This window comes from Erinaceus europaeus, chromosome 7 (assembly GCF_950295315.1).
Source record: "Erinaceus europaeus chromosome 7, mEriEur2.1, whole genome shotgun sequence".
NCBI lineage: Eukaryota > Metazoa > Chordata > Mammalia > Eulipotyphla > Erinaceidae > Erinaceus > Erinaceus europaeus.
The window spans coordinates 104,092,168-104,115,347 of record NC_080168.1 but is presented as its reverse complement, the minus strand read 5'-3'; the positions used below and the strand labels follow the sequence as shown (position 1 = coordinate 104,115,347).

Below are 23,180 nucleotides of genomic sequence, written 5' to 3'. Positions count from 1 at the left end.
CATGAAGAAAGAGTAGAGGCTTTGGGAAACCTCTTCATAAGTAGAAAGGCAGCCCATAGTGGATAGGTAGCCAACAGACATTACTTATCTGGGGGATGGGTGGGTTAGGTCTCACGTTGGACACCATATGCCGGTCCCTGTTTGGGGTGCCAGATGCCGCACTAGCTTCGTGGGCTGGAGAGAGATGACCAGGGATTCATGGTTGAGCTGGGAACGCAGTTCAATCTTTATTGACGAGAGGGGATGCAGCTCAACAATCTAATCTCTATTCATTAGAAAATACTGTCCTTTGTATCTCCTGAGGCGGAAGTGTCAGGAAGAGGAAGTACGTAGGATAGGGGGTGGGGAGAAGGAAAAAGCATGAACCAGTGGGGATTAAACCAATGAAAACGATTATGTAAATAGACCACAGCGTTAAGCAATACAAGCAAACTTAATGTGATGATCAAAACAGAAGGTCTTATAAGCAGAATTTAGAAGCATACCAACAAGAGGGCAAGTGAGAAATGATTATTCTTCTTCTAGCGTTTGCCCTTCTTCCGTAGCCAGTCAACAGCGTCAGGTTGAGTCTGATGTAAAGTTTCGAGACCTCCTTTGAATCTGGAGAGGTGGCAGTCGTTGACTATGTGGGTCATAGTCTGTCTGTAGCCACAGGGGCAGTTCCGGTCGTCTCTGGCTCCCCAGCAATGGAACATAGCAGTGCACCAGCCATGGCCTGTTCTATAGCAGTTGAGGAGGGCCCAATCATAACGTGCTAGGTCAAAGCCGGGTTGACGCTTGCAGGGGTCTGTGATGAGGTGTTTGTTCTTTACCTCAGCTGACTGCCAACTCTGTTTCCAAGAGTCTGGAACAGAGAAGTTCAGTGTAGGCGTAGGAGACCAGATTGGGTGATGAGACGTCAAGCATTGAACAGGGTGGGCGAAGATATCCGCGTATATTGGCAGGTCCGGTCGAGCGTAGATGTGGAAAATGAACTTAGATGATGCCGCATCCCGACGAATATCTGGTGGGGCGATGTTGCTAAGAACTGGCAGCCATGGAACCGGGGTGGAACGGATGGTTCCAGAAATTATCCTCATGGAGGAATATAATTTGGAATCAACCAAGTGGACATGGGGGCTACAGAACCATACTGGGGCACAGTATTCTGCAGTGGAATAGCATAATGCCAGAGATGATGATTGTAGTGTGGAAGCGCTCGCGCCCCATGAGGAGCTGGCCAGTCTTGCAATGATGTTATTCCTCGTGCCCACCTTTGCTGCAGTTTTTATGAGATGTTCGTGAAATGACAGAGTGCAATCGAGAGTAACGCCAAGATAGACTGGCTGGGCTTCATGCCGGATTCTCATACCTCCAAGCTGCACATTAAGCTCACGCAAGGCCGAGGCATGGTGTAGATGGAAAACAGATGATACTGTTTTTGCAGTGCTAGGGATTAGTCGCCATTTTTTACAGGAATCAGATATCAGAGACATGTCTTTCGTGAGTGTTTCCTCGAGGATGTCGAACTTGGATGCCTGAGTTGCACCGCAGATGTCATTGGTGTAGATGAACTTCCTTGAAGAAGTTTCTGGGAGGTCATTGATGTAAATATTAAATAGTGTAGGAGCCAGAACAGAGCCCTGGGGGAGGCCACTTGAGACAAGTCTCCATCTGCTAGACTTGTCACCCAGATGCACCTGGAATCTTCTGTTTTGGAGAAGAAACGATATAGTGTTGGCCACCCATGGAGGCAGGCATCTTGAGATCTTGACTAGGAGACAACGGTGCCAGACCGTGTCATAGGCTGCTGTGAGATCAACAAAGACAGCACCCATCTTTAAATTCTTCTGGAATCCATTTTCAATGTAAGTTGAGAGGGCCAGGACTCGTTCGCAAGTAGATCTTCCTGGGCAGAAACCAGCTTGGGCGGGTGATAGGAATTTCTCTGTAAGAGGAGAAATAGGGGAGTCGGGCTGTAGTGCAGCGGGCTAAGCGCAGGTGGCACAAAGCACAAGGACCGGCATAAGGATCCCGGTTCGAACCCCGGCTCCCCACCTGCAGGGGAGTCGCTTCACAGGCGGTGAAGCAGGTCTGCAGGTGTCTGTCTTTCTCTCCTCCTCTCTGTCTTCCCCTCCTCTCTCCGTTTCTCTCTATCCTATCCAACAACGACAACAACAATAATAACTACAACAATAAAACAACAAGGGCAACAAAAGGGAATAAATAAATAAAATAAATATTTAAAAAAATTAAAAAAAAAAAGAGGAGAAATATGTGACAGAAGCAGCCTCTCAAGGAGTTTGTAACACACGGAGAGGAGAGAAATTGGTCTATAGCTGGTGGCCAGTGTTGGGTCTTTCTTTGGTTTCAAAACTGCTATTATCTTCGCATGACGCCAAATTTTGGGCATAGATTCAGATTCCAAGATGTGGGACAGGAATGAAGTGAGCCACTTCTTTGCCGCGGGACCCAAGTTAAGAATGAGTTCTGGGGTGATGTTATCATAGCCAGCAGCCGTTCCCGGTTTAACCCTCTTCAAAGCGTCTTCCAGTTCAGACAGTGTAAAGGGAGAGAGTTTTGGAGATGGACAAGATAAACTGAAGTGGGATGACCACTCATGGGAAATTTCTCTTTTCCAGACTGAGAAATGATTGAAAGCAAAGAGCTCAAAGAAACAGTGAGAAGTGGAAGGAAATATCATAAAGTTGATGGAAGGGGAAAACTTTAAAACATTCAAGCATTACAGAGAATACTATGATTTAAAAGATAAATTTAAAGGCAAGAAGTATATGAAGAGCTTATGAAATAGTAATCTACTTAGCAGTAATGCCTCTGGTAGAGATCTTTTATGCCATGATAAAAGTGATATATACATTCATGTGATAAAAATAGTTTGAGAGTCTACCTTTAGTATATTATTTTTCTACTATGGTAAGTTCTTACAGTTACTTTTCATCATCATTTTTCTATTTTGTTTCGAGTTATCAGTAAATATATATATATGTATATATATATTTAAATTTTTATGACCTTTTATTTATTGGATAGAGACAACCAGAAATCAAGAGGTTGAGGGAGGTAGAGAGGGAGAGAAACAGACAGAGACCTGCAGCACTGTTTCACCACTTGTGAAGCTGTCCACCCACCCTGCAGGTGGGTTCTGGGGGCTCAAACCTGGGTCATTCCATTGTAACTGTGTGCTTACACACGTGTGCCACCACCTAACCCCCAAGATATATTTTTTGAGGTTGGAACTTGAGGTGATTATGCTTAGTGAAGTAAGCATAATCTATGAGGTGGATCTATCATACAGGCATGAAACACCAATGATCAATGTAGTGAGTGCTATAAAAAAACAAATAACAAAAGCAAGTTAACAACCTCTGAAATCTGTAGACCAAAACTTCTCTATGCTATGGGCTGGATGGCGGCGCACTGAGTTTGAGACATGCATTACCATGAACAAGGACCTGGGTTTAAGCCACTCTCCCCACCTGTAGGAGGGATGCTTCACAACCTGTGAAGCAGGTATGCAGGTGACAGAACTTAGGTTGTAAAACAGTCATAATTTCCCCATTATTTCCTTTCTTTCTTCGTCTATTTTGTAGTTGTCAACTGGACTTTACTGCTCTGGACTGACTCACTAGATTGGCTGACTGGATGGATGGATGGATGGATGGATGGATGGATGGATGGATGGATGGATGGAGAGATGATAGACAGACTATAGCACCAACATAAAATATCCCTTCAGTGTCTTAGAGACAGGGTTTGACCCTATATTATACATATGGCAAAACAGGCACACTATTCAGAGGAGCTATCTTGCCAGTATTTCCCCACTACTTTTTTTTTTTTTTGCCTCCAGAGTTATTGCTGGGGCTCAGTGCCTGCACCATGAATCCACTGCTCCTAGAGGCCATTTTCCCCCCTTTTGTTGCCCTTGTTGTTGTACCCTTGTTGTGGTTATTATTCTTGTTGTTGGATAGTCCACAGAGAAATGGAGAGTGGAGGGGAAGACAGAGAGAGGGAGAGAAATACAGACACCTGCAGACCTGCTTCACCGCCTGTGAAGTGACTCCCCTGCAGGTGGGGAGCCGGGGGCTCGAACCGGGATCCTTACACCAGTCCTTGCGCTTTGCGCCACGTGCGTGCGCTTAATCTGCTGCACTACTGCCCGAACCCCCTCCCCACTACATTTTAAGATTGCTTTGAGTGGTTGTTTTTTATGGTACTATACAATCATGTGAAGTGAGAACTGTATGCTTACTTGCAGGAATATAAATTTGTATTTATTTAAAAATATTTTCTTTGTACTTTTAAAAAATGTCATATTTACTTTTTATATATTTTCATTTATTGTTGGACAGAGACAGAGAGGAACTGAGAGGAGGAAGATAGGGAATGAAAGAGACAGAGACACTTGCAACCCTGCTTCAGCATTCATGAAGCTTTTTTCCTAGGGGTGGGGACTGGGTGCTTGAACCTGAGTCCTTGTGCACTGTAATGTGTGTGCTTCACCAGGTGCATCACTGCCTTGACCCAGATATATAAATTTTTATACAATAGGTTGGTATTTTGGAGATCATCTACACATCTAAGTGTCATTTATTCTCCATGCTTATTCTTCAAATAAATAAATGCTATAAATTGGAAACAAAAAGGAAGTTTTTCACATGTAAGATCATGAAATGCATGATGTCATTATGCTAAGTGAAATAAGCCAGATAGATAAAAATACCGCATATGATCCCACTTGTATGTGGAATCCTTAAAAATTAAGTTGGTAAGATTGGTGGTTTTTATAAGTGGAGAATGGGAAGCAGGTAAAATGGATGAAGAATCATAACTTACAAATTTCTAGTTGGTAAACTTGAATAATAACACAAATTTCTAAAACAAGTTCTTTGAATTCAATAAGCAAGTATTTATTGATGATATTTTAGACTATTTTCAGGGATTCTGATGAACAAGATAGTTGTGATGAATGTCCTGAAAGAGTCTATCCTCTGAGAAATACTAAAGTTTTTATGAATGGTCTTGAAAATGAAGAGCATGCTAAGCAGGATTATGTTTTTCTTTCTTTTTTTTTTCATTTTTATTTGCCTCCAGGGTTATTGCTGGGGCTCAGTGCCTGCACCATTAATCCACTACTCCTGGAGGCCATTTTTTCCCCCTTTTGTTGTCCTTGTTGTTGTAGCCTTGTTGTAGTTATTATTGTTATTGTTGATGTCGTTCGTTGTTTGATAGAACAGAGAGAAATGGAGAGAGGAGGGGAAGACAGAGAGGAGGAGAGAAAGACAGACACCTGCAAAACTGCTTTACTGCCTGTGAAGTGACTTCCCTGCAGGTGGGGAGCCGGGGACTTGAACCGGGATCTTTATGCTCTGCGCCCCGTGTGCTTAACCCACTGCGCTACCACCTAACTCCCTATGTTTTTCTTTCTTTTAGCAGGTTTCTCTAGCCTAGTGGTAGCAAATTATCTGGATGAATTAAAAACAAATGAAATTACATGACAGATGGTATATTCTGTCACTAAGACTCCAGTGATTTAAGGGGAAAAGTGTAAGTAAAGAAATATCTATATTTCAGTTTATACTAAGTGATTTGCAGTTTTCCTTTTGTTCTAATCCCTCAATAATTAATCTTTCTCTAATATCAGCCTCTTAAAATTGTATTTTACTGAGTGCTGTTAATTATTAGTGGAAGTGTAATAGGTCTATTGAATTACTGGTATATGCATTTTTCCTCTGGTCCATCAAGCATTGCTTCTTCTGCACACCAGCAGAAGCTATGAAAGAAGTGTCTTTTTTGTCAGAATGATTTGTGTGCAGTGAATCACAAACATGCTTAACAACTGGTCTCCCTAGCCAGTTTATTCCCCTATATTTTTCTTTTTTTATTTTATGGGGCAGAGAGAAATTGATTGGAGAGTGGAAGATAGAGAAGGAGAGTGGGAGAGATAAAGAGAGACACCTGCAGTATTGCTTTATGACTCATGAAACTTCCTCCCTACAGGTGGGGAACTAGTGCTTGATCCCCATCCTGATGCATGCTAATGTGTACACTCTGTCAAGTGTGTTAACACTCAGCTCTAGATTTCAGTCTTAACTTGATACTAAAATTTTAGTATTTATTTTAGTAGGTTATCTCAGAATCATGTGTTAACACAGTGACTTATTCTCTGGGGAAAATATCTCTCTTCAAAACTGCTTTTTATGCAGTTTTTTCCAACTGTAGTATCACATTATTAAAGAAATGTTGATTTACAGGATTGCTGTCACAAGGTGTATTTCCACCTTTGCCCATAGGTAAGTAGTATATTTCACCCTCAACCAAACCATCATCCTCGTCACCATCTGGACTTAGGTCCAAATTTTTTCCTTAGTGCTCCTCCCCTCCCCTTCTGTGTAGTTATATCTGTAGTTAAATCTGTAGTTATAGAGTTCATTTCACTCTGTGATTCACCCTGTTTTGTCCTTTGCTTTGTTTCTTAGATCCTATCTGTGAGTGAGATCATCTGGCATTTATCCTTAAATATATGTAAAATATAAATGATGACAAAAAATGAAATTCTGTCTATATTCCAGAACATTAGAAATGTTGAGAAATTATCATTTTGGGCTGCAAATAGCTAACTTGGCTAGTGTGCTGCTTTGGCATGTGCATCCCCAAGTTTTGAGCCCAGCACCCACTACATTGAATGAAGCTTCAATTCTGTGGTCTCTTTCACACTCTGCTTCTTTTTCTCTGTGTCTATCTTTAAAAAGCTGCATTATTTCATTGTAAAAAATAAAAAGAAAGTAAAACCAAACGTAGTTATAACAGAGGTTTCCCTTCTTTCTTGATCAAGTAACATAGGATTCTGAATAATTTTCTTATTATTACAGCAAACTGTCATAAGCCTTTAAATTTGGACTAGTTTCCACAATTCAATAACTTGTGGTTTTTAAAAAATATTTATTTATTTCCTTTTGTTGCCCTTGTTGTTTTATTGTTGTAGTTATTATTCAAGTCGTTGTTGTTGGATAACAGAGAGAGAAATGGAGAGGGGAGGGAAAGACAGAGAAGGGGAGAGAAAGATAGACACCTGCAGACCTGCTTCACCACCTGTGAAGCAACTCCCCTACAGATAGGGAGCCGGGGGCTCAAACCGGGATCCTTCCTCCGGTCCTTGCGCTTTGTGCCACATGCACTTAACCCACTGCGCTACCGCCTGACTCACATAACTTGTGTTTTGAATATTGAGTAGGAAATACCTTTATCATCTTTTTTGTAATGTAAGGTATGTTACTACTACTTGATGTGGAACATATTTTGTTCATCACAGCCACTTTCTCTTTTAATACATTTGCCTTCCTTAAATTCCAGAGGCTATGTATCTAGAGGCTCTAGAATAGCAGCAATATCAATATTCCTGTGATCAACCTTTTTTTCTACAACTGCACTCATATTTAACTTTGGTTTCAGTTCTAGCATTATCACATTTTAATTGTTGATAAAATTTACTCTTTGTTGAACAGTTATTTTGGTTATCTATATTTGCAAAATGTAGGTAAGGAGACAGCACAACTACATATTGGGTTGTTGGAAAAGTCATGATGCATTTTTTTCATAGAAAAAAAATACATCACAACTTTTCTGACAGCCCAGTATTTACTATTTGTGAGTGAACAGAAGACTAGGTATGCAGTGACCAGTCAGTAGCAGAATTTGAGAGAAGATAGTTCTATACTGTATACACAGCCAAATGCTGTAGTAGATAGTGAAAGAGATGTTGGTAGGAGTGGGATTCATATCTTTAGTAGGCATTTTTAATTAATCTTTATACACAAACAAGAGTCACTTTGAAGGAAGTATCAAAACAAATGGAGACCATATACATATCTCAAAAATGAATTTTAACTTGGCACATACGTTTTGTTTTATGTATGGAATAGATGAGAGTAACCCAGTCTGTTAAATGATTCCATTAACATCTTGTCTTTAGCTACCTGGACATTATTTAATGAGCAGAATGCTCTATATTCATTTCCATACTTTAATCCCTAGCTTTTTCACCACATAAAAGAACCAAATACCAGAACAACAGAACATCATGGATGGTGCAATGGTGTTTTATGCCTTTCTCCCCCTTACTTTTCTATCATTCACCATTCTCCTCCTCCCACCCCTCCTTCTCCTCCTCCTTCCCTCCACCCCCCCCAAAAAAAATACAAGAATAAAAATAAGGTTGAGAGGCTTCTCATCTGCTAGAGACCCTGGGTTCATTTTCTTTAATTACCTGAAAAACAAACATCTTGTCTATTTGATGTCACCATGCCAATGAATTGATTGAGGCCCCATAAGACTAACTAGAGATAAAATTTTAATCTATTTAAATAAAACGTTCTTCTACTAAAATTTTCACGATTCAAAGATGAAATATTTTAAGATATAAACCCCCAAACTGGAAAGTATGTAACAACTTAGTAAGGCAAAAGGCTAAAAATCAATATACAGAAATAAGTGGCATTTTTCTCTGCAGATACTAAGCCAGAGAAAGAAGAAATCCAAGTCAGTTCCATTTAAAACAACAGCAAAAGAAATCTGGTTTCTAGGAATAAACCTAACAAAGGCGGTGAAAAATGTAAGAGACTGAGAATTATGAGCAACTTTATTTAATGAAATAGAAAAAAGATACAAAGGAATAAAAAGATAGATACAGGCTCATGAATAGCAGGCATTAATGTTCTTAAAATTACTACTTTACCCAGATGCTGATACAGATTTAATGAAATCCCTATTACAGTTCTAACGAATTTCAAAATAATTGAACAAAAGCTACAAAAATTTATCTAGAATCAGAAAATACCTAGGCTAGCCAAAGCAGTCTCAAGAAACAAGAACAAGAATGGAGACATCATGCTCCCTTCCCTCAAATTATACCACATGACTATTATAGTCAAATTCCTGGTACTGGCACACCAAAAAAGATATACAGACCAGTTGAATAGAATTGATAGTCTGAACATAAACCTCTACACCTACAGAAAAGTAATTTTGACAAGTGAGTCAAAAACATCAAATGGAGAAGGGAAAGCCTTTAAAATAAGTGGTATTGGGAAAATTGGGTTGAAATATGCAGAAGAATAACACAGGGCCACTACATATCACTAGATGCAAAACTCAACTCCAGGTAGATCAAAGACATAGACATTAGACCAGAATCCATCAAATTTATAGAAGAAAAAAAAAACATTGACAGAATACTCCCATGATATTTTCTTCAGAAACATCTTTGAAGAATCAAGTCAAACAGCAATGACAACAAGAACAAAAATAAACCAATGGGTTTATATCAAACTGAAAAGCTTCTGCAAAAAGTAATCATCACCAAAACAGAAAGATGCCCTGGTGAATGGGAAAAGATCTATATATTCTATTTATCTGGCAAAGGTCTAATAATCAAAATATATAAATAGCTCCCAAGACTCAGCAGTAAAAAGCAAATAACTCTACCAGGAAATGGGTAGAGGACATCAACAGACTCTTCACCAAAGAAGATATCCATATGGCCAACAGACATGAAAAATGCTCAGTGTCACAGATTATATCAGAAATGCAAAGACAACAAGATACTACTTTATACCTGTAAGAATGTTATACATTAAAAAACATAGAAACGACAAGTGTTGGTGAGGATGTGAGGAAAAAAGAGCCCTTTTCAGTGCTGATAGGAATATAAACTGGTCAACCCTCTGTGAAAGACAGTCAGGATATTCCTCAGACATTGTCCTACCCTGTGAGCCAGCTCTAGGTTTCTACCCAAAGAACACAGAAAATCTTTGTACATCTATGCTCATAGCAGCACAATTTGTAATAGCTCAAACTTGGAAGCAATGTAAATGTTCAGTGACAGGTGTGAAAGGTTAATGAAGTTGTGGTGTATATACATAAAGGAATACTACTCAGCCATAAAAATAATGCAATAATTTCCTTTGTCTCATGTTGAATGGAACTAAAAGGAATCATGTTAAGCATGGGGAAAAAGAATACCAACTGATCTCACTCATAGGTGGCAATTTAAAAAAAAATTAAAAAGGAAGTAAAATTAAGGGAAAACAGGGTAAAACCAGGATTGGACACGGTGTGTATAATAAAGCAAAGTACTTTGGGGGTTGGGCAGTAGCACAGTGGGTTAAGGCACATGGCGCAAAGCTCAAGGATAGGCTTAAAGATCCTGGTTCGAGCCCCTGGCTCCCCACTGGAGGGGAGTGTCTCTTCACAAGTGGTGAAGCAGGTCTGCAGGTGTCTATCTTTCTTTCCCCCCTGTCTTCCCTTCCTCTTTGAGTTTCTCTCTGTCCTATCCAACAACAATGACAATAATAACAATCACAGTAACAATGATAAAACAACAAGGGCAACAAAAGTGGATTCGTGGTGCAAGCACCGAGCCCCAGTGATAACGCTGGAGGCAAAATAAATAATTTTTTTTTAAAAGTACTCTAGGAGAAGGGGAGAGGAATGGCACATTGGAATAATGCTGGAGACATGGGTGAGTGGGGGAATGGCTTGCAGACGTAGTTCAGGAGGCGAGAGGCTGTATCTATGTGTCCACAACTTTCCTATAACTGAGTATTTACCCCCCCAATAAAATTATTTGACAAAAAATAATGTTTTTTGTATGTTTTGTAGTTTGTTTTGTAGTTGGGGAGGTGATGAAGTACACAGGATTTTCAAAAATGAGGTCCTGACACCACATAGGCTACTGTGATGTTACTTATCTCTGTATGTCTCATAAATAAATAAATCTTAAAAAAAAGTCTTTACAATATAAAATTTATTATTTGTCCTACATCTAAGAAGTAGATATAGGATTCCCTCAAAACTGAAATTATGGTGATTTAAGTAAATATGCAAACAACTATACCATAAAGCAGAATATTGATACCATTTTAAGAATATTAATAATAAATATAGCAGTGAAAGGTTAAGGGAATCAACAGTAGACAGATTACATTATGAAATGCTTTATGGCAACATTTAAAAAAAATTTTTAACTTTATATTATTTTTAAATGTTCTTTATTATCTTTATTTATTTACTGGATAGAGACAGCCAGAAATCAAGAGGGAAGGAAGAAATAGAGAGGGAGAGAGACAAAGAGACACCTGCAGCATTGCTTCACCACTAGAAAACTTTTCTCTTTCAAGTGGAGATGGGGAGGTTTGAACCTGGGTCCTTCCACATGTAACATGTGTACTCAAGCAGGTGTGCTACTACCCGGCCCCAGCATTTTTTAATTTATATATTTGTTGGAGAGATAGAGAAAAAAACACAATCACTGGCACATGGAATCCTGGGGACCTCGTGCATGGAATACTGGGGGCCTCGTGCTTGAGAGTTCAATGCTTTATCCAATATGCTAACTCTTGGGTCCCAGAAACATTTTTTTATTTTAAACTAAATATGAAAAATAGGCAGAGGGAAAGAATTGAAAAACTCAGAATTTTAAGAAATATTCCATATACAATAATATTATAAGGAAAAAATTCCATTAACTTAATGGTATTTGAGTATTCTCTGGAACTGGTAAATCTCATTATTAAGTTTTCATGAGTGGTTTATGGAAATGTATGGATTTGAAGGTGTAATCTGAATTATATACTCACATTTCAAAACTCCTATTGAGACTAACTATTTCAGTATTTGAGTACAACAAAATGCCAGAAGCTCTTAAATGGTCTGCAGTTATATTACACTGAGATCATTTTTAAACTAATTAACCTTTCAAGTTATAGAGGAAAAGATATTTAGTATATGGTTTCTAGTATGAAATATTACTATAATATTTTATGAAATATTTGACAGAATCTGGTTTGGGGGGAGACCAGCTGCTGGTGTACCTGGTGAAGTGTACACATTACAGCGCATGAGGACTCAGGTTCAAGCCCCTGTTCACCACCTGCAGGGGAAAGCTTCATGAGTGGTGAAGCAGGGTTGCAAGTGTCTCTCTGTCTCTGTCCCTCTCTCCTTCCCCCTTTCCTCACATTTTTTCTCAGTCTCCATTCAAAATAAATAAGTAAAGATTTTTCAAAACTCTTTTTTTTTCTCTTTTAGACAGGGCCACTCCTGCATTTGTTGATTTATTTATTGGCTGTTTGATCAAACAAGGGCTTTGGTATCTGCATCATCTTAAAGCTCCCTTCAGGGTTCAGTGATGACTATGGAATCTCTAGACATTAACTTCTCATGAACACATCCAGGGGCATTTTTTCTTTCTTTTTTTAAGACTTAAGAAAATCTGGGAGTCAGGTGGTAGTGCAGCAGGTTAAGCACACGTGGCACAAAGCACAAGGACCAGCATAAGGATTCCAGTTCGAGCCCCCGGCTCCCCACCTGCAGGGGAGTCATTTCACAGGTGGTGAAGCAGGTCTGCAGGTGTCTATCTTTCTCCCCCCACCCCCATCTTCCCCTCCTCTCTCCATTTCTCTCTGTCCTATCCAACAACAACAATAATAACTACAACATTAAAACAACCAGGGCAACAAAAGGAAATAAATAAATATTTTTAAAAATTTTAAAAAGACAAGAAAATCCTTTCCCAGATGACCTCTACAAACCTTACCCTACATAAATTGCTCAAAAATACTCATGTTAAAACCAGTATTTTGGGCTGTGGGGATAGCATAATGACATATGCTAAAAAAGCCTTTCATACCTGAGGATACAAGGTCCCAGGTTCATTCCCCAAGACCACCATTAGCTAGAGTTGAGCAGTGCTCTGGTAAAACAAACAACAAAACCAAACACTAGTATCTGGTAATGGAAATGGTCTCATCAGCATTAGAACTTAAGGTTCACTCTAAAAGTACTAGGCCTGGGAACAGGGAGGAAAAGATTAATGAAAGAAAGTCAGAACTCACTTAGAAGATAGCAGGGTCAGGTGCTAACTTGGCCAGTAGTCACCATATGAGAACCCAGGCTCAAGCTGCCAGGCCCTACCTGCAGGAGGGAAGCTCACAACTTATGGAGCAGTTTGGTAGGTGTCTCTCTTTCTGTCTTCTGTCCCCCATCTACCTTTGTCTGCCTCTCACACTATATCAAAATTGCTGCCAGGAACAGTGGGGTTATGAGCCCCAGTGATAACACTGGTAGCAAATGAATTAAAAGATAGATAAATGATAGATAGACAGGTGCTAGATAGCTTCCCTCCTGCAGGTGGGGACCAGGGACTTGAATCCAGGTCCTTGCGCTTTGTAATGTGTACGCTCAACTGGGTTTGCCACTGCCTGACCCCTTTGAGATAAGTATTGTGCCAAATATAATGGAGCTGCAACCTTAAAAGACAGAAGCTGCTGACAGGAATATGCATCAAACAAACTAGTAGCTGAAGTATGTATGGCAACACTGCAATCCACGCATTGCACTCTGGAAAGCCCTTTATGACTTCACATATTTGTTAGAAGAAACACTGTAGATGAGTTGGACAAATATATCTCTTATAGAAAATCCTTTTTTAAAGCTATATAATTTATAATTTATCAGGGTAATGGAAAAAATAAAAACCTTGATGTGATTATTCTAACACAGAGAATGGCATACATTGTAGATTAAGTTGTGATTCATAGCCTATACTCAAATTAAAACTCACACCATTTAGGCTAACATATTTATATAATATAGTAATCAGTTAGCCTAGTTTTTAGTTAATCAGCACCAAATAGAAAATGTTATACATAACATAAATGATACCAAGAAGAGATCATTGCCATTAGTCCAAGTAAATGATAAATGCCTTTCAATTCATACTGACCATTCAGCATTTATTATGGTGCTTGCCACAGTTCTTAAATAACTTTTTAATGATTTCTTCCTCTGGACTATGAAGTACTGATGATTAGAGTTGTGTTTTCATAATTAAATCCCCAGTATATAGCAACTACCCTTATACAAGACCTGCTTCACTGCCTGTGAAGCGACTCCCCAGCAGGTGGGGAGCCAGGGGGCTTGAACCGGGATCCTTGCACGAGTTCTTGTGCTTCATACTATGTGCATCTAGAGACCATGACAGCCACATTCCTACCTATGACTGCAACTTGATGAACAAGTTTTGAGAGACAATTAAATAAAGATACCTTTACTTCTAACATATTAAGACATAAATCATTTGTGTGTTCAAGCTGAAAAATATGGTATTATGGGAAAATCACAGAGGTAGAATTATTAAAATATTTTAAGTTATAAGGTAGTGTGTGCATACATACACACATTATTGTTTAAAAGAATTCTAGGGGGCCAGGTGGTGGCTCACATTACAGTGCACAAGGACCTGCATTCAAGCCCCTGGTCCCCACCTGCAGGGGGAAAGCTTCATGAGTGGTGAGGCAGGTCTGTAGGTGTCTCTCTGTCTCTCTCCCTCTGTATCTCCCCCTCCACTCTCGATTTCTGTCTCTATCCGATAATAAATAAATAGTATTTTTGAAAAAGAAAATAATTCTAACAGAGATAAGTCATTTATATAGTGCCTTAGTGTTTTTGTTGTTGCACTAATTTACCTGAGATAAAATATTTTAGCAGTGTCCTGTTGAAAATCTTTCCTGTCAAAAATTAAGTCCTTAAGATAATTGCAAATTATATTTTAAAAAACTTGCTGTAAATTATCTTGTTTGCTTTCATATATCTGGTTAAAAATAACTAATTGGGTTGAGGGTTGGGTAGCATAATGGTTATACAAAAAGATGCTCTTGCCTGAGCAGCTCCATAGTCCCAGGTTCAATCGCCATTCCCCACCCCACTCCTCCCCAACCAAAGCTGAGCAGTGCTCTGGTAAAGAAAAAAACAAAGCAAAACTAACCAGTGGGGCCAGATGGTGGCGCACCTAGTGAATCATATACATTACAGTGCACAAGGACCCAGGGTCAAACTCCTGGTCCCCACTTGCAGGGGGAAAGTGGTGAGGTAGGGGTTGCGGTATCTCTTTCTGTTTCTTTTCCTATCTCCCCCTCTCCTTTCAATTTCTCTCTGTCTCTAGCCAATAATAAATACAATACAATACAATTTTAAAAAATGAATCAAAATGACTACAAGTGTTGAAAGTCTCCATTCTGCAGCTATGTGGTGGATCGGAGTGTAGAGAGCAAGGTTTGCACAGAAAAGGTCCTGCATGCATTTGATCTTAGAACCACTTCTGCCGGAGTGATGCACTGGTGTCTTCGTCTCATAAAATAAATACAGCTTTAAAAATAAAAGTGTTTGTTATATTTTAGATAAACTATTTCCCATTATCATTAAATTGTGCTTTCTCACTTACAAAATTTAAAAATGTTTTCTTTTTTTTTTTTTTTTTTTTAAAAGTCATCCAGTAACTGAATGTTTCTTCTTTCTCTACCTCAGGTCCCATAAGTAGCGTTTTGGTGAATAAATATGGCAGCCGTCCAGTGGTGATGATAGGAGGCTTGTTATGCTGTATAGGAATGACCGCAGCCTCTTTCAGTGAAAGTATTTTACACCTTTATGTTACTGTGGGAGTCCTTGGAGGTAAGTCATTTTGTGCTTTCAATTTACTTTTTAATATTTGTTGTTTGCAATGTTCTTTTTTCCCTTTTATTTATGTAGTTATTATTGGAGAAAGAAAGAGACTGAGAGATTCCTGCAGTCCTGCTTCACCACTTGGGAAGCTTTCCCCCTACAGGCGAGGACCAGGGGCTTGAACCCAGGTCCTTGCACACTGTAGTGTGCACTTTAGCCAGGTGTGCCTGGCCACACCCTGGCCGCTGTTAACGGTGTTCTTTAAGAAGCATAGGCAACTGAAAATTTCTGTTCCTTTCTTGGAACTTTTGTATATCTAGCTTAAAGTGTTTAAGTATTTTCATTTTAGGACACTGAAATATGAAGTATTTAACAGTCAAACCCATCCCAAGAAATAGGAAAAACAGTTAAGTACTTTGACATAAATGTGAAAAATGAAATCATTTGGGATTTTTTTAACTGTATTATTTAACTGTTAAGCCAGTTAGGATGGTATCATGGACACAGACTCTCTGATAACAGTTTCAACTGTGGAAAACCAAAAAGCTTCATTACTTCTTAGTGCATAGAGTATCTGACTGATTACTCATGAAACTGATGAAAAATAATGGTCCAAAATATTTTATGGATACATTTATTTAAGAATAATGTTTATGTTCTGACCCTGTATGGTATCTCGTTTTTCTTACTAAATGATTCTGTTTAAGAGCTAAGGTGCATTTACAACTAAACACAAAAATGCTTAAATTATATGGGGATATTTGACTACAGTAGTTTCTCATGTATAACTTCAGTTGACTAGCTGATCTGAATATTTACATTTGGGAAATAATATACGTATTCATCTCATTCCGATACCCTATAGTGGAGGAGGAGGATGGTCTGGTGTATAGTGACATGTGCTGATACTTCATCTTAGAGAGATGTGGAGCTATATCCAAGTGATGATAACAATCCTCTCAATCAACATTTCTTTAAAAGGGTGATTAAAGGACACCAAGAAATTGCATTAAGCCTTTTGAGTGCATCTGAGGGTAGCTGAGATAGCTCAGCTAGGAGGGTCCCTGCTTTGCCATGCCTGCAGCTCAGGTTCCATCCCTGGAGCACCATGTTGGAGTAACACGGTGCTGGACTAGCTCCCTTACTCTCTATGTCTCTTGCTGTCTGTAAAAGCCAACCCAGTCCTGTGAAACCTTGGGGGTGACCAAATAATAATATATAAATATAAATAAATGAAACTACTTTCAAGTTTTTAAGAAAAATCAAACTTTACTATATAAAGACATTATTTACACCTTATTACTACAGATTTAAAAAAAGCTCCTTTTATATTGTGACACAGACCAGTCCACTTTTACACCATTTCATAAAAAATCTACCAATCCACTGAAATCTCAGCGATAACGATACTGAAATATTATTCTTTATAACCTATACACAATATTTTCTTTTGTTAAGGCAAATCCTTTTGAGATCCCACATGAGGATCTTCTTATGCCTAAGAATCATTATAATGGAGCGACTACTCTGGTTTCTGAAATCAGTGATGTTATTTTCAAACTCATAACTGTGTGATCCTGTGATCTCTTTGCTCCTCTATCTTTGTCATATTTTAGCATATAAAAGAGAGGGAGAGGCGATGGGTAGTGGCGCACCTGGTTGAGCGCACGTTATAGTGCCTAAGGCACTAGGTTTAAGCCCCCAGTCCCCACCTGCAAAATTTAAATTCCTTTTTTAAAATGACTTATTTCTTGATATGAACAAAAGACCAGAGCACTGCTCAATCCAGGCCCATAGACATGCCAATCTTATTCTCAAGCCTACTCAGCACTCTCCCCACCCTGAAAGTTCAAATATCTTTTTCTATGCCACTCCTCCCACCCTTAATTATCATGTGGAATTCTGCCTCCAGTTGTTAATCCAAATTATCTTTAGGAGATATCTGTTATCTATTTTCTATTCTGCTATAACAAAACAAACACGAAATTGGAATTAGAAATCTGTCTGTACTACTTATCTATGTGTATTACTGGGCAAGTCACTTGAATTTTTTTCAGTTCTAATTCTCATTAAAAACAAAATAGGTTTTACTCATATCAAATAATTTCTTAAACTGTAAGATGTTATACAAATGATATTGTGATTATTATGTTGCAATATCAATATTTATTTATTTAAAATTAAACTTTTGGATGCCCTGATAAGTACTACATCTTTCTTTCTTTTCTTTTTTCTTTTCTTTTCCTTTTCTCTCCCTTTCTCTCTTTCTTTCTTTCTTTCTTTCTTTCTTTCTTTCTTTCTTTCTTTCTTTCTTTCTTTCTGTTCTAATGTATAATCCCAAAAATCCCCAAAGGAAAATGTTTTGTCCATATTAAAAACAAAGAAGAGGGAGACTGGTACACCCAGTTCCCCTCCCCTTCCTCCTCTCCTCTCCCTTCTCTCCTCATCTCTCCCCTCCTTCCTCTCTTCTCTTCCTTCTCCTCTCCTCTTCTCTCCCTTCCCCCTCCCTTCCATCCTCTCTTTTCCTCTCTCTTCCTCTCCCTTTCTCTATCTTCCACTTCCTTTCTTATATCTTCCCTTTCCTCCCATGCTCTTTCCTTTTCTTTCCCCTTTCTCTCCCTCCCTCCCTCCCTCCCTTCCTTCCTTCCCTTCTACCATGGTTATTTCTGGGGCTCATTATCTAGACTAGACTCCACAGGCTCTGGTAGCTTTTTTTTCCTTTTTTTTTTTTTTTCATTTTTGACAGAGGGTGAGAGATGAGAGAGAGGAGAGAGGCAAAGAGATAAGGGAGACACTTCAGCACTGCACGACTACTCATGAAGTCTCCCCACTGAAGATGCTCCCATGAGGTGGCTATGGACTCAAACAAGGGTTCTTGCATGTGGTAATTTGTGCACTCTACTGGGTGGGCCACCTGAGGGCCCTCAAAAGTAACAGATTTCTTAACAGTGCTATTCAGCATTGTTAAGGAGTTCCTAGGTGGCAAGATTTTTTTGAAAGCTAATCAATAAGTTTTAATCTATAAAATAAGAGTAATTGTCAAGCAAAATTTATTTAGTTTTGAGTTAACAAACAGTGTATCTGTATTTTTGAAATATAAGGCATGGAGAGCATGGTATTGATAGAACGAAGTTACTATTCTTTTTGATTACTTACATGGCTCTGAAATAAATCTTTTCAGAGAGATGTGAAATTGTTTAGAAATAACAGCCTTCTTAATCTGTTCACATTCTTCCAACTCTGAAAGTATTCAAATCATAAGTACATTCTTGCTCATACAGAATATAGTCTATGTATGTATATTCCAGATATACAGAGAAATGTATTTATCTGTGGAATCAAGTGATTGTATTTAAAAACTAATAGTTTGTCTTTCAACTTATTGTGAAAATGTCAACAAATTTTCTTAGTTTTATTTTGTGTTTTAAAGTATGAATTATTTTGGTTTTTATTGCTACCACAGTTATTGCCAGAACTTAGTGCGGGGGGTGTGTGTGTGCGTGTGTGCGTGTGCGTGTTTCAATTTGACAGCACAGTGAGAAACTGAAAAGGGGGATAGAGTGAGAGAAAGCCATAGTTTCACTACTTGTGAAGCTTCCCCATGCAGGGGCCAGCAGGGGCATCACCACCCAGCCTCTGAGGAGTATGAAATTTTTATAGAGATTAAGTGTTCAGTTACGAGAACCTTTACGTTTATGATCAAATTTATTGATATCAGTCAAACATATCCTCTTGCTATTGTACTTTTAGTTCTGTTTTGCCTACTTGAATGCTAGTTGTGAAGTGTAATTTACTACATGAGTGGTATAATTATTTTTTTCTCTTGTTCTTTCTAGGCTTAGGTTTGGCCTTCAACCTGCAACCTGCCCTAACTATAATTGGCAAATACTTCTATGCGAAACGACCCATGGCAAATGGGATAGCCATGGCAGGGAGTCCTGTGTTTTTAAGTACATTAGCCCCTTTCAACCAATACCTTTTAAATACTTTTGGCTGGAAAGGAAGCTTCTTGATTTTGGCAGGGATTTTGTTACATGCCTGTGTGGCTGGGGCTCTCATGAGACCAGTTACACCCACACAACTTACTTCCAAGACTAAAAATAAGATTGATATGAGATCAGATGAATCAGGTGTGAAGAAAAGGCTTAAGAAGAAAACATTTTGTGAAAAAATTAACACTTACTTAGATTTCTCTCTTTTTAGACATAGAGGATTTCTGATATATTTATCTGGAAATGTCATTATGTTTCTAGGATTTTTTGCCCCCATTATATTCTTGGCTTCCTATGCTAAAGACAAGGGGATTGATGAGTACTCTTCAGCTTTCCTGCTTTCAGTGATGGCTTTTGTCGATATGTTTGCGAGGCCTTCTGTTGGAGTAATTGCTAACTCCCCACTTATCCGACCCCGGATCCAGTACTTTTTCAGTTTTGCAATCATGTTCAATGGAGTATGTCATCTCCTATGCCCACTGGCACAAAGCTATACAAGCCTGGTGGTATATGCTGTATTCTTTGGCCTTGGCTTTGGGAGTGTTAGCAGTGTCTTGTTTGAAACCCTCATGGACCTTGTGGGTGCATCAAGGTTTTCCAGTGCTGTGGGACTTGTCACAATTGTGGAATGTTGCCCAGTTCTTCTTGGCCCTCCCATCGCTGGTAAGAATGTATTTCAAGGAAATCAATGACATAAAATTGATATCTGTTAGTTCGGGTTTTCATGGTAGTGAACAATGTCGATTGTAATAAAAAGTACAAATGGTATGAAGGATTATGGGTAATGTTAGTCCTAGGTTTTATTGTGCAGCTTTAAATTTCACAATTAGTTTTAGGTCTAAGTTTCCTCAGAGTCTGGATTTATGAACTTAAAATTTAAATTAGACTTATAATTAGTAACATTTTTCAGGCCTTATCTTTATTGATTTATCTTTTGAAATCTGTAAAATGAAAATAAAATGCCACTTTTTCATTAATAATTGGTGAACAAATTTCTATCATATTAAAATGAGTCAAAAGTTTAAAAGTCAGGATGTCCTACCTTTTAGTTTTCTAATTTTTTAAATCTTATTGCATGCATTGGTCTGGGTCACTTTCATATTCACAGGAATAGACAGAGGGAGAGAGAGAAATCACAGCATATCCTATGTGACAGGATATGAATCTGGACAAGATTCTTAATAAGATACCTGCCTGACCTGGTGGGATGTCCCTTTAGCCCTAGGCCTATTTTCTTATCAGAACACAGTATTATATGAGTAAAGAATTTATTAAATGCCCAAGAAAGTAACATAAATATTGTCACCAGAGTTATCACTGGGGCTCAGTGCCAGCCCTATGAGCACTGCACTTGGCGGATATTTTTTTTCCTTTTTCTTTTTATTAGTTAGGACGGGTAGAAATTGACAGTGAGAATGAGAGAAGGAGAGATACCTGCAGGCTTGCATCATGGCTCATGAAGCATGCCATCTGCAGGCAGAGAGCTGGGAGCTTGAACCCAGTCCTTATGCATGGTTCTGTGTGTGCCACCCGAAAGTATTTCTATAGTATTATTGAATGGCATATGTATACACATTCATATAAATATGCATATATATGCAGAAATGTAAGTGGAATGCAAAATTGAATTCATTATTTGGATATTTAATTCCATATTTATAAATTATAATGGTTCCTTTTAAAATTTGAAATATTTTCAATAAAACCTGTAAGAATATGTATATTCTGTATATTCAATTACAAAGTAGAGATTCAGTCACCTGGATAAGTTAATTTTGAAGCTTTATTTAAGCTTTGATTTTAAGGTTGCAAACATTAAATATTTTTTATGGTTTAGCCTTCTCCTGTAACCATTACATGTGGCTTTGGTTAATACTAAACATGGATATTCACTTCCACTTTTGTCCTGCCCCCTGGTGGTGAGAGTAATCACCAAGCTAAATAAAACATCTATTGATCTAAGTTTTTAAACTGTTTATATTTTATCAATGACTCATTTGGAATAGGAAAACTCATGATTAATTTGTTAATTGCATATTTCTTATTTTATGAATTACAATAACAATTATATAAAATGTAATATATTTAAGTATAAAATATGATACTAGTTGTTATTATTTTACAGCAAAGGTTATTTCTTGGGTTCAGAGCCCGCCAAGAAATTCACTACTACCAGTGACCTTTTTATTTTTCCTTTTCCTAGGTCTTTTTGTATGATAATTTATTTGTTTATCTCAAACACAAGTTGACCTTTCGTTTTTCACTTGGTTATAAATGAGTGGTCTAATTTATTTGTTTGACTTCTTTTGTTTCTAACAATAAAGAAAATATATTGGTAATATAATGCCATACAAAATTAGACATACAACGTACCTTTAGTGTTATTATCTACAATACATATTTTTCTTTGTTGATAATTTATTTAATATTAACTTAAGTAGATACTCTGGGGTAGGATTTGTTTTAAATTTTTATAACTGCTTTATTACACTGTCTTAAATTATGTTCTCTATCTTTCAGGTGTTTTGGTGGATAAGACTGGTGATTATAAATATATGTATCTAGCCTGTGGTGCTATTGTGGTCGCATCAAGTATATGGCTGCTCATTGGCAATATTTTCAACTACAGATTGCTGGAAAAGGAAAAGAAATTGGAAGAAGCGAAGAAGAAAATGAATGACCTTGTGTCTAGAGAAAAAGAACCTTTGACTCAATCTACGCAACCAACTGTTATTGTCAAAAGCAAAAGAACAGAGAGTACTCCTTCAGAGAGAGAAACCAATATTTAACAAAAATCACATCTCTGACTTCAGTGTTTATGACTTTCTTAGGAGTATTTTTTTTTTCTCTCAACATATTAGAGAAGAATCTTATTGAAAGGAGCCATAATTAAGGATTCTCCACAAAGGCACATTTTTTAAAAATTTTTTTTTAGTTTGTGGCTTTTTAAAATTTGGAAAATTTAATTTGGAGATTTTCCTGCTAAAGAACCAGCATGCTTGGTTTATTTTCACACAAGATTCTGGTTGTGGTGGCTTAAATAATTTTTAAGAATTTTATAACTTCACTCTTGGATCTCATGATCTAACTTCCAAACCCGTGGTTTAAGTACTTAGAAGGAATATGCTAATTCCAATAAAAATGAACTCATTTAATATGAAAATTAAAGCAAGTAGTGGAACTAAGGAAAAATGGAATTTCTCCTTACACGCACATCCACATCCACAAACACACATACACACAAAATATATGGAGAACAAAATATGAAACATTCAATAAGACGACATCAATAGTTACAACAATCAAACAACAAGGGCAACAAAAGGGAATAAATATTAAAAAATAAAGTTAAAAAAGATAAAGAATATTATTTTTGTAATTTTTCTTAAAATTCCATGAAGGCAAAAGAAATGTTCTCCATCTGCATATTACTCTTTATAAAAATATTCTATTTACTGGTTTTAATGGAGAGGATAGAGCGAGAAGACAGGGAGGTAAATAAATACCAGAGCACTGCTCAGGTCTGGCTTAGGGTGGTGCTGGAGCTTGGACCTGAGACCTTGTAGCGTCAGGCATGAAGGTCTTTTACACAAGTGTTTGCCATCTTCCCAGCCTAGTGTGCTATTCTACTATGTGGATTTTAAAGATATAAACATGAGTAAATATAAGGAGTGTTTGTGATCTTAATCCAAA

General features: G+C 37.9%; 1 protein-coding gene across 2 annotated transcripts in view; it reads left to right on the top strand.

Moving 5' to 3' along the window:
• The window catches only part of SLC16A7 (solute carrier family 16 member 7), a 169,656-nt gene extending 146,822 nt beyond the window's left edge, over positions 1-22,834 (top strand). For both annotated transcript variants that reach the window (XM_060195016.1, XM_007516684.3), the window contains 3 exons: positions 15,361-15,504; positions 19,332-20,150; positions 22,008-22,834. In XM_060195016.1, the coding sequence (XP_060050999.1) occupies positions 15,361-15,504; positions 19,332-20,150; positions 22,008-22,276 (1,232 nt within the window). In that variant the 3' untranslated portion in view covers positions 22,277-22,834. The remainder of the gene's footprint in view (positions 1-15,360; positions 15,505-19,331; positions 20,151-22,007) is intronic.
• Positions 22,835-23,180: the final 346 nt, after the last annotated feature.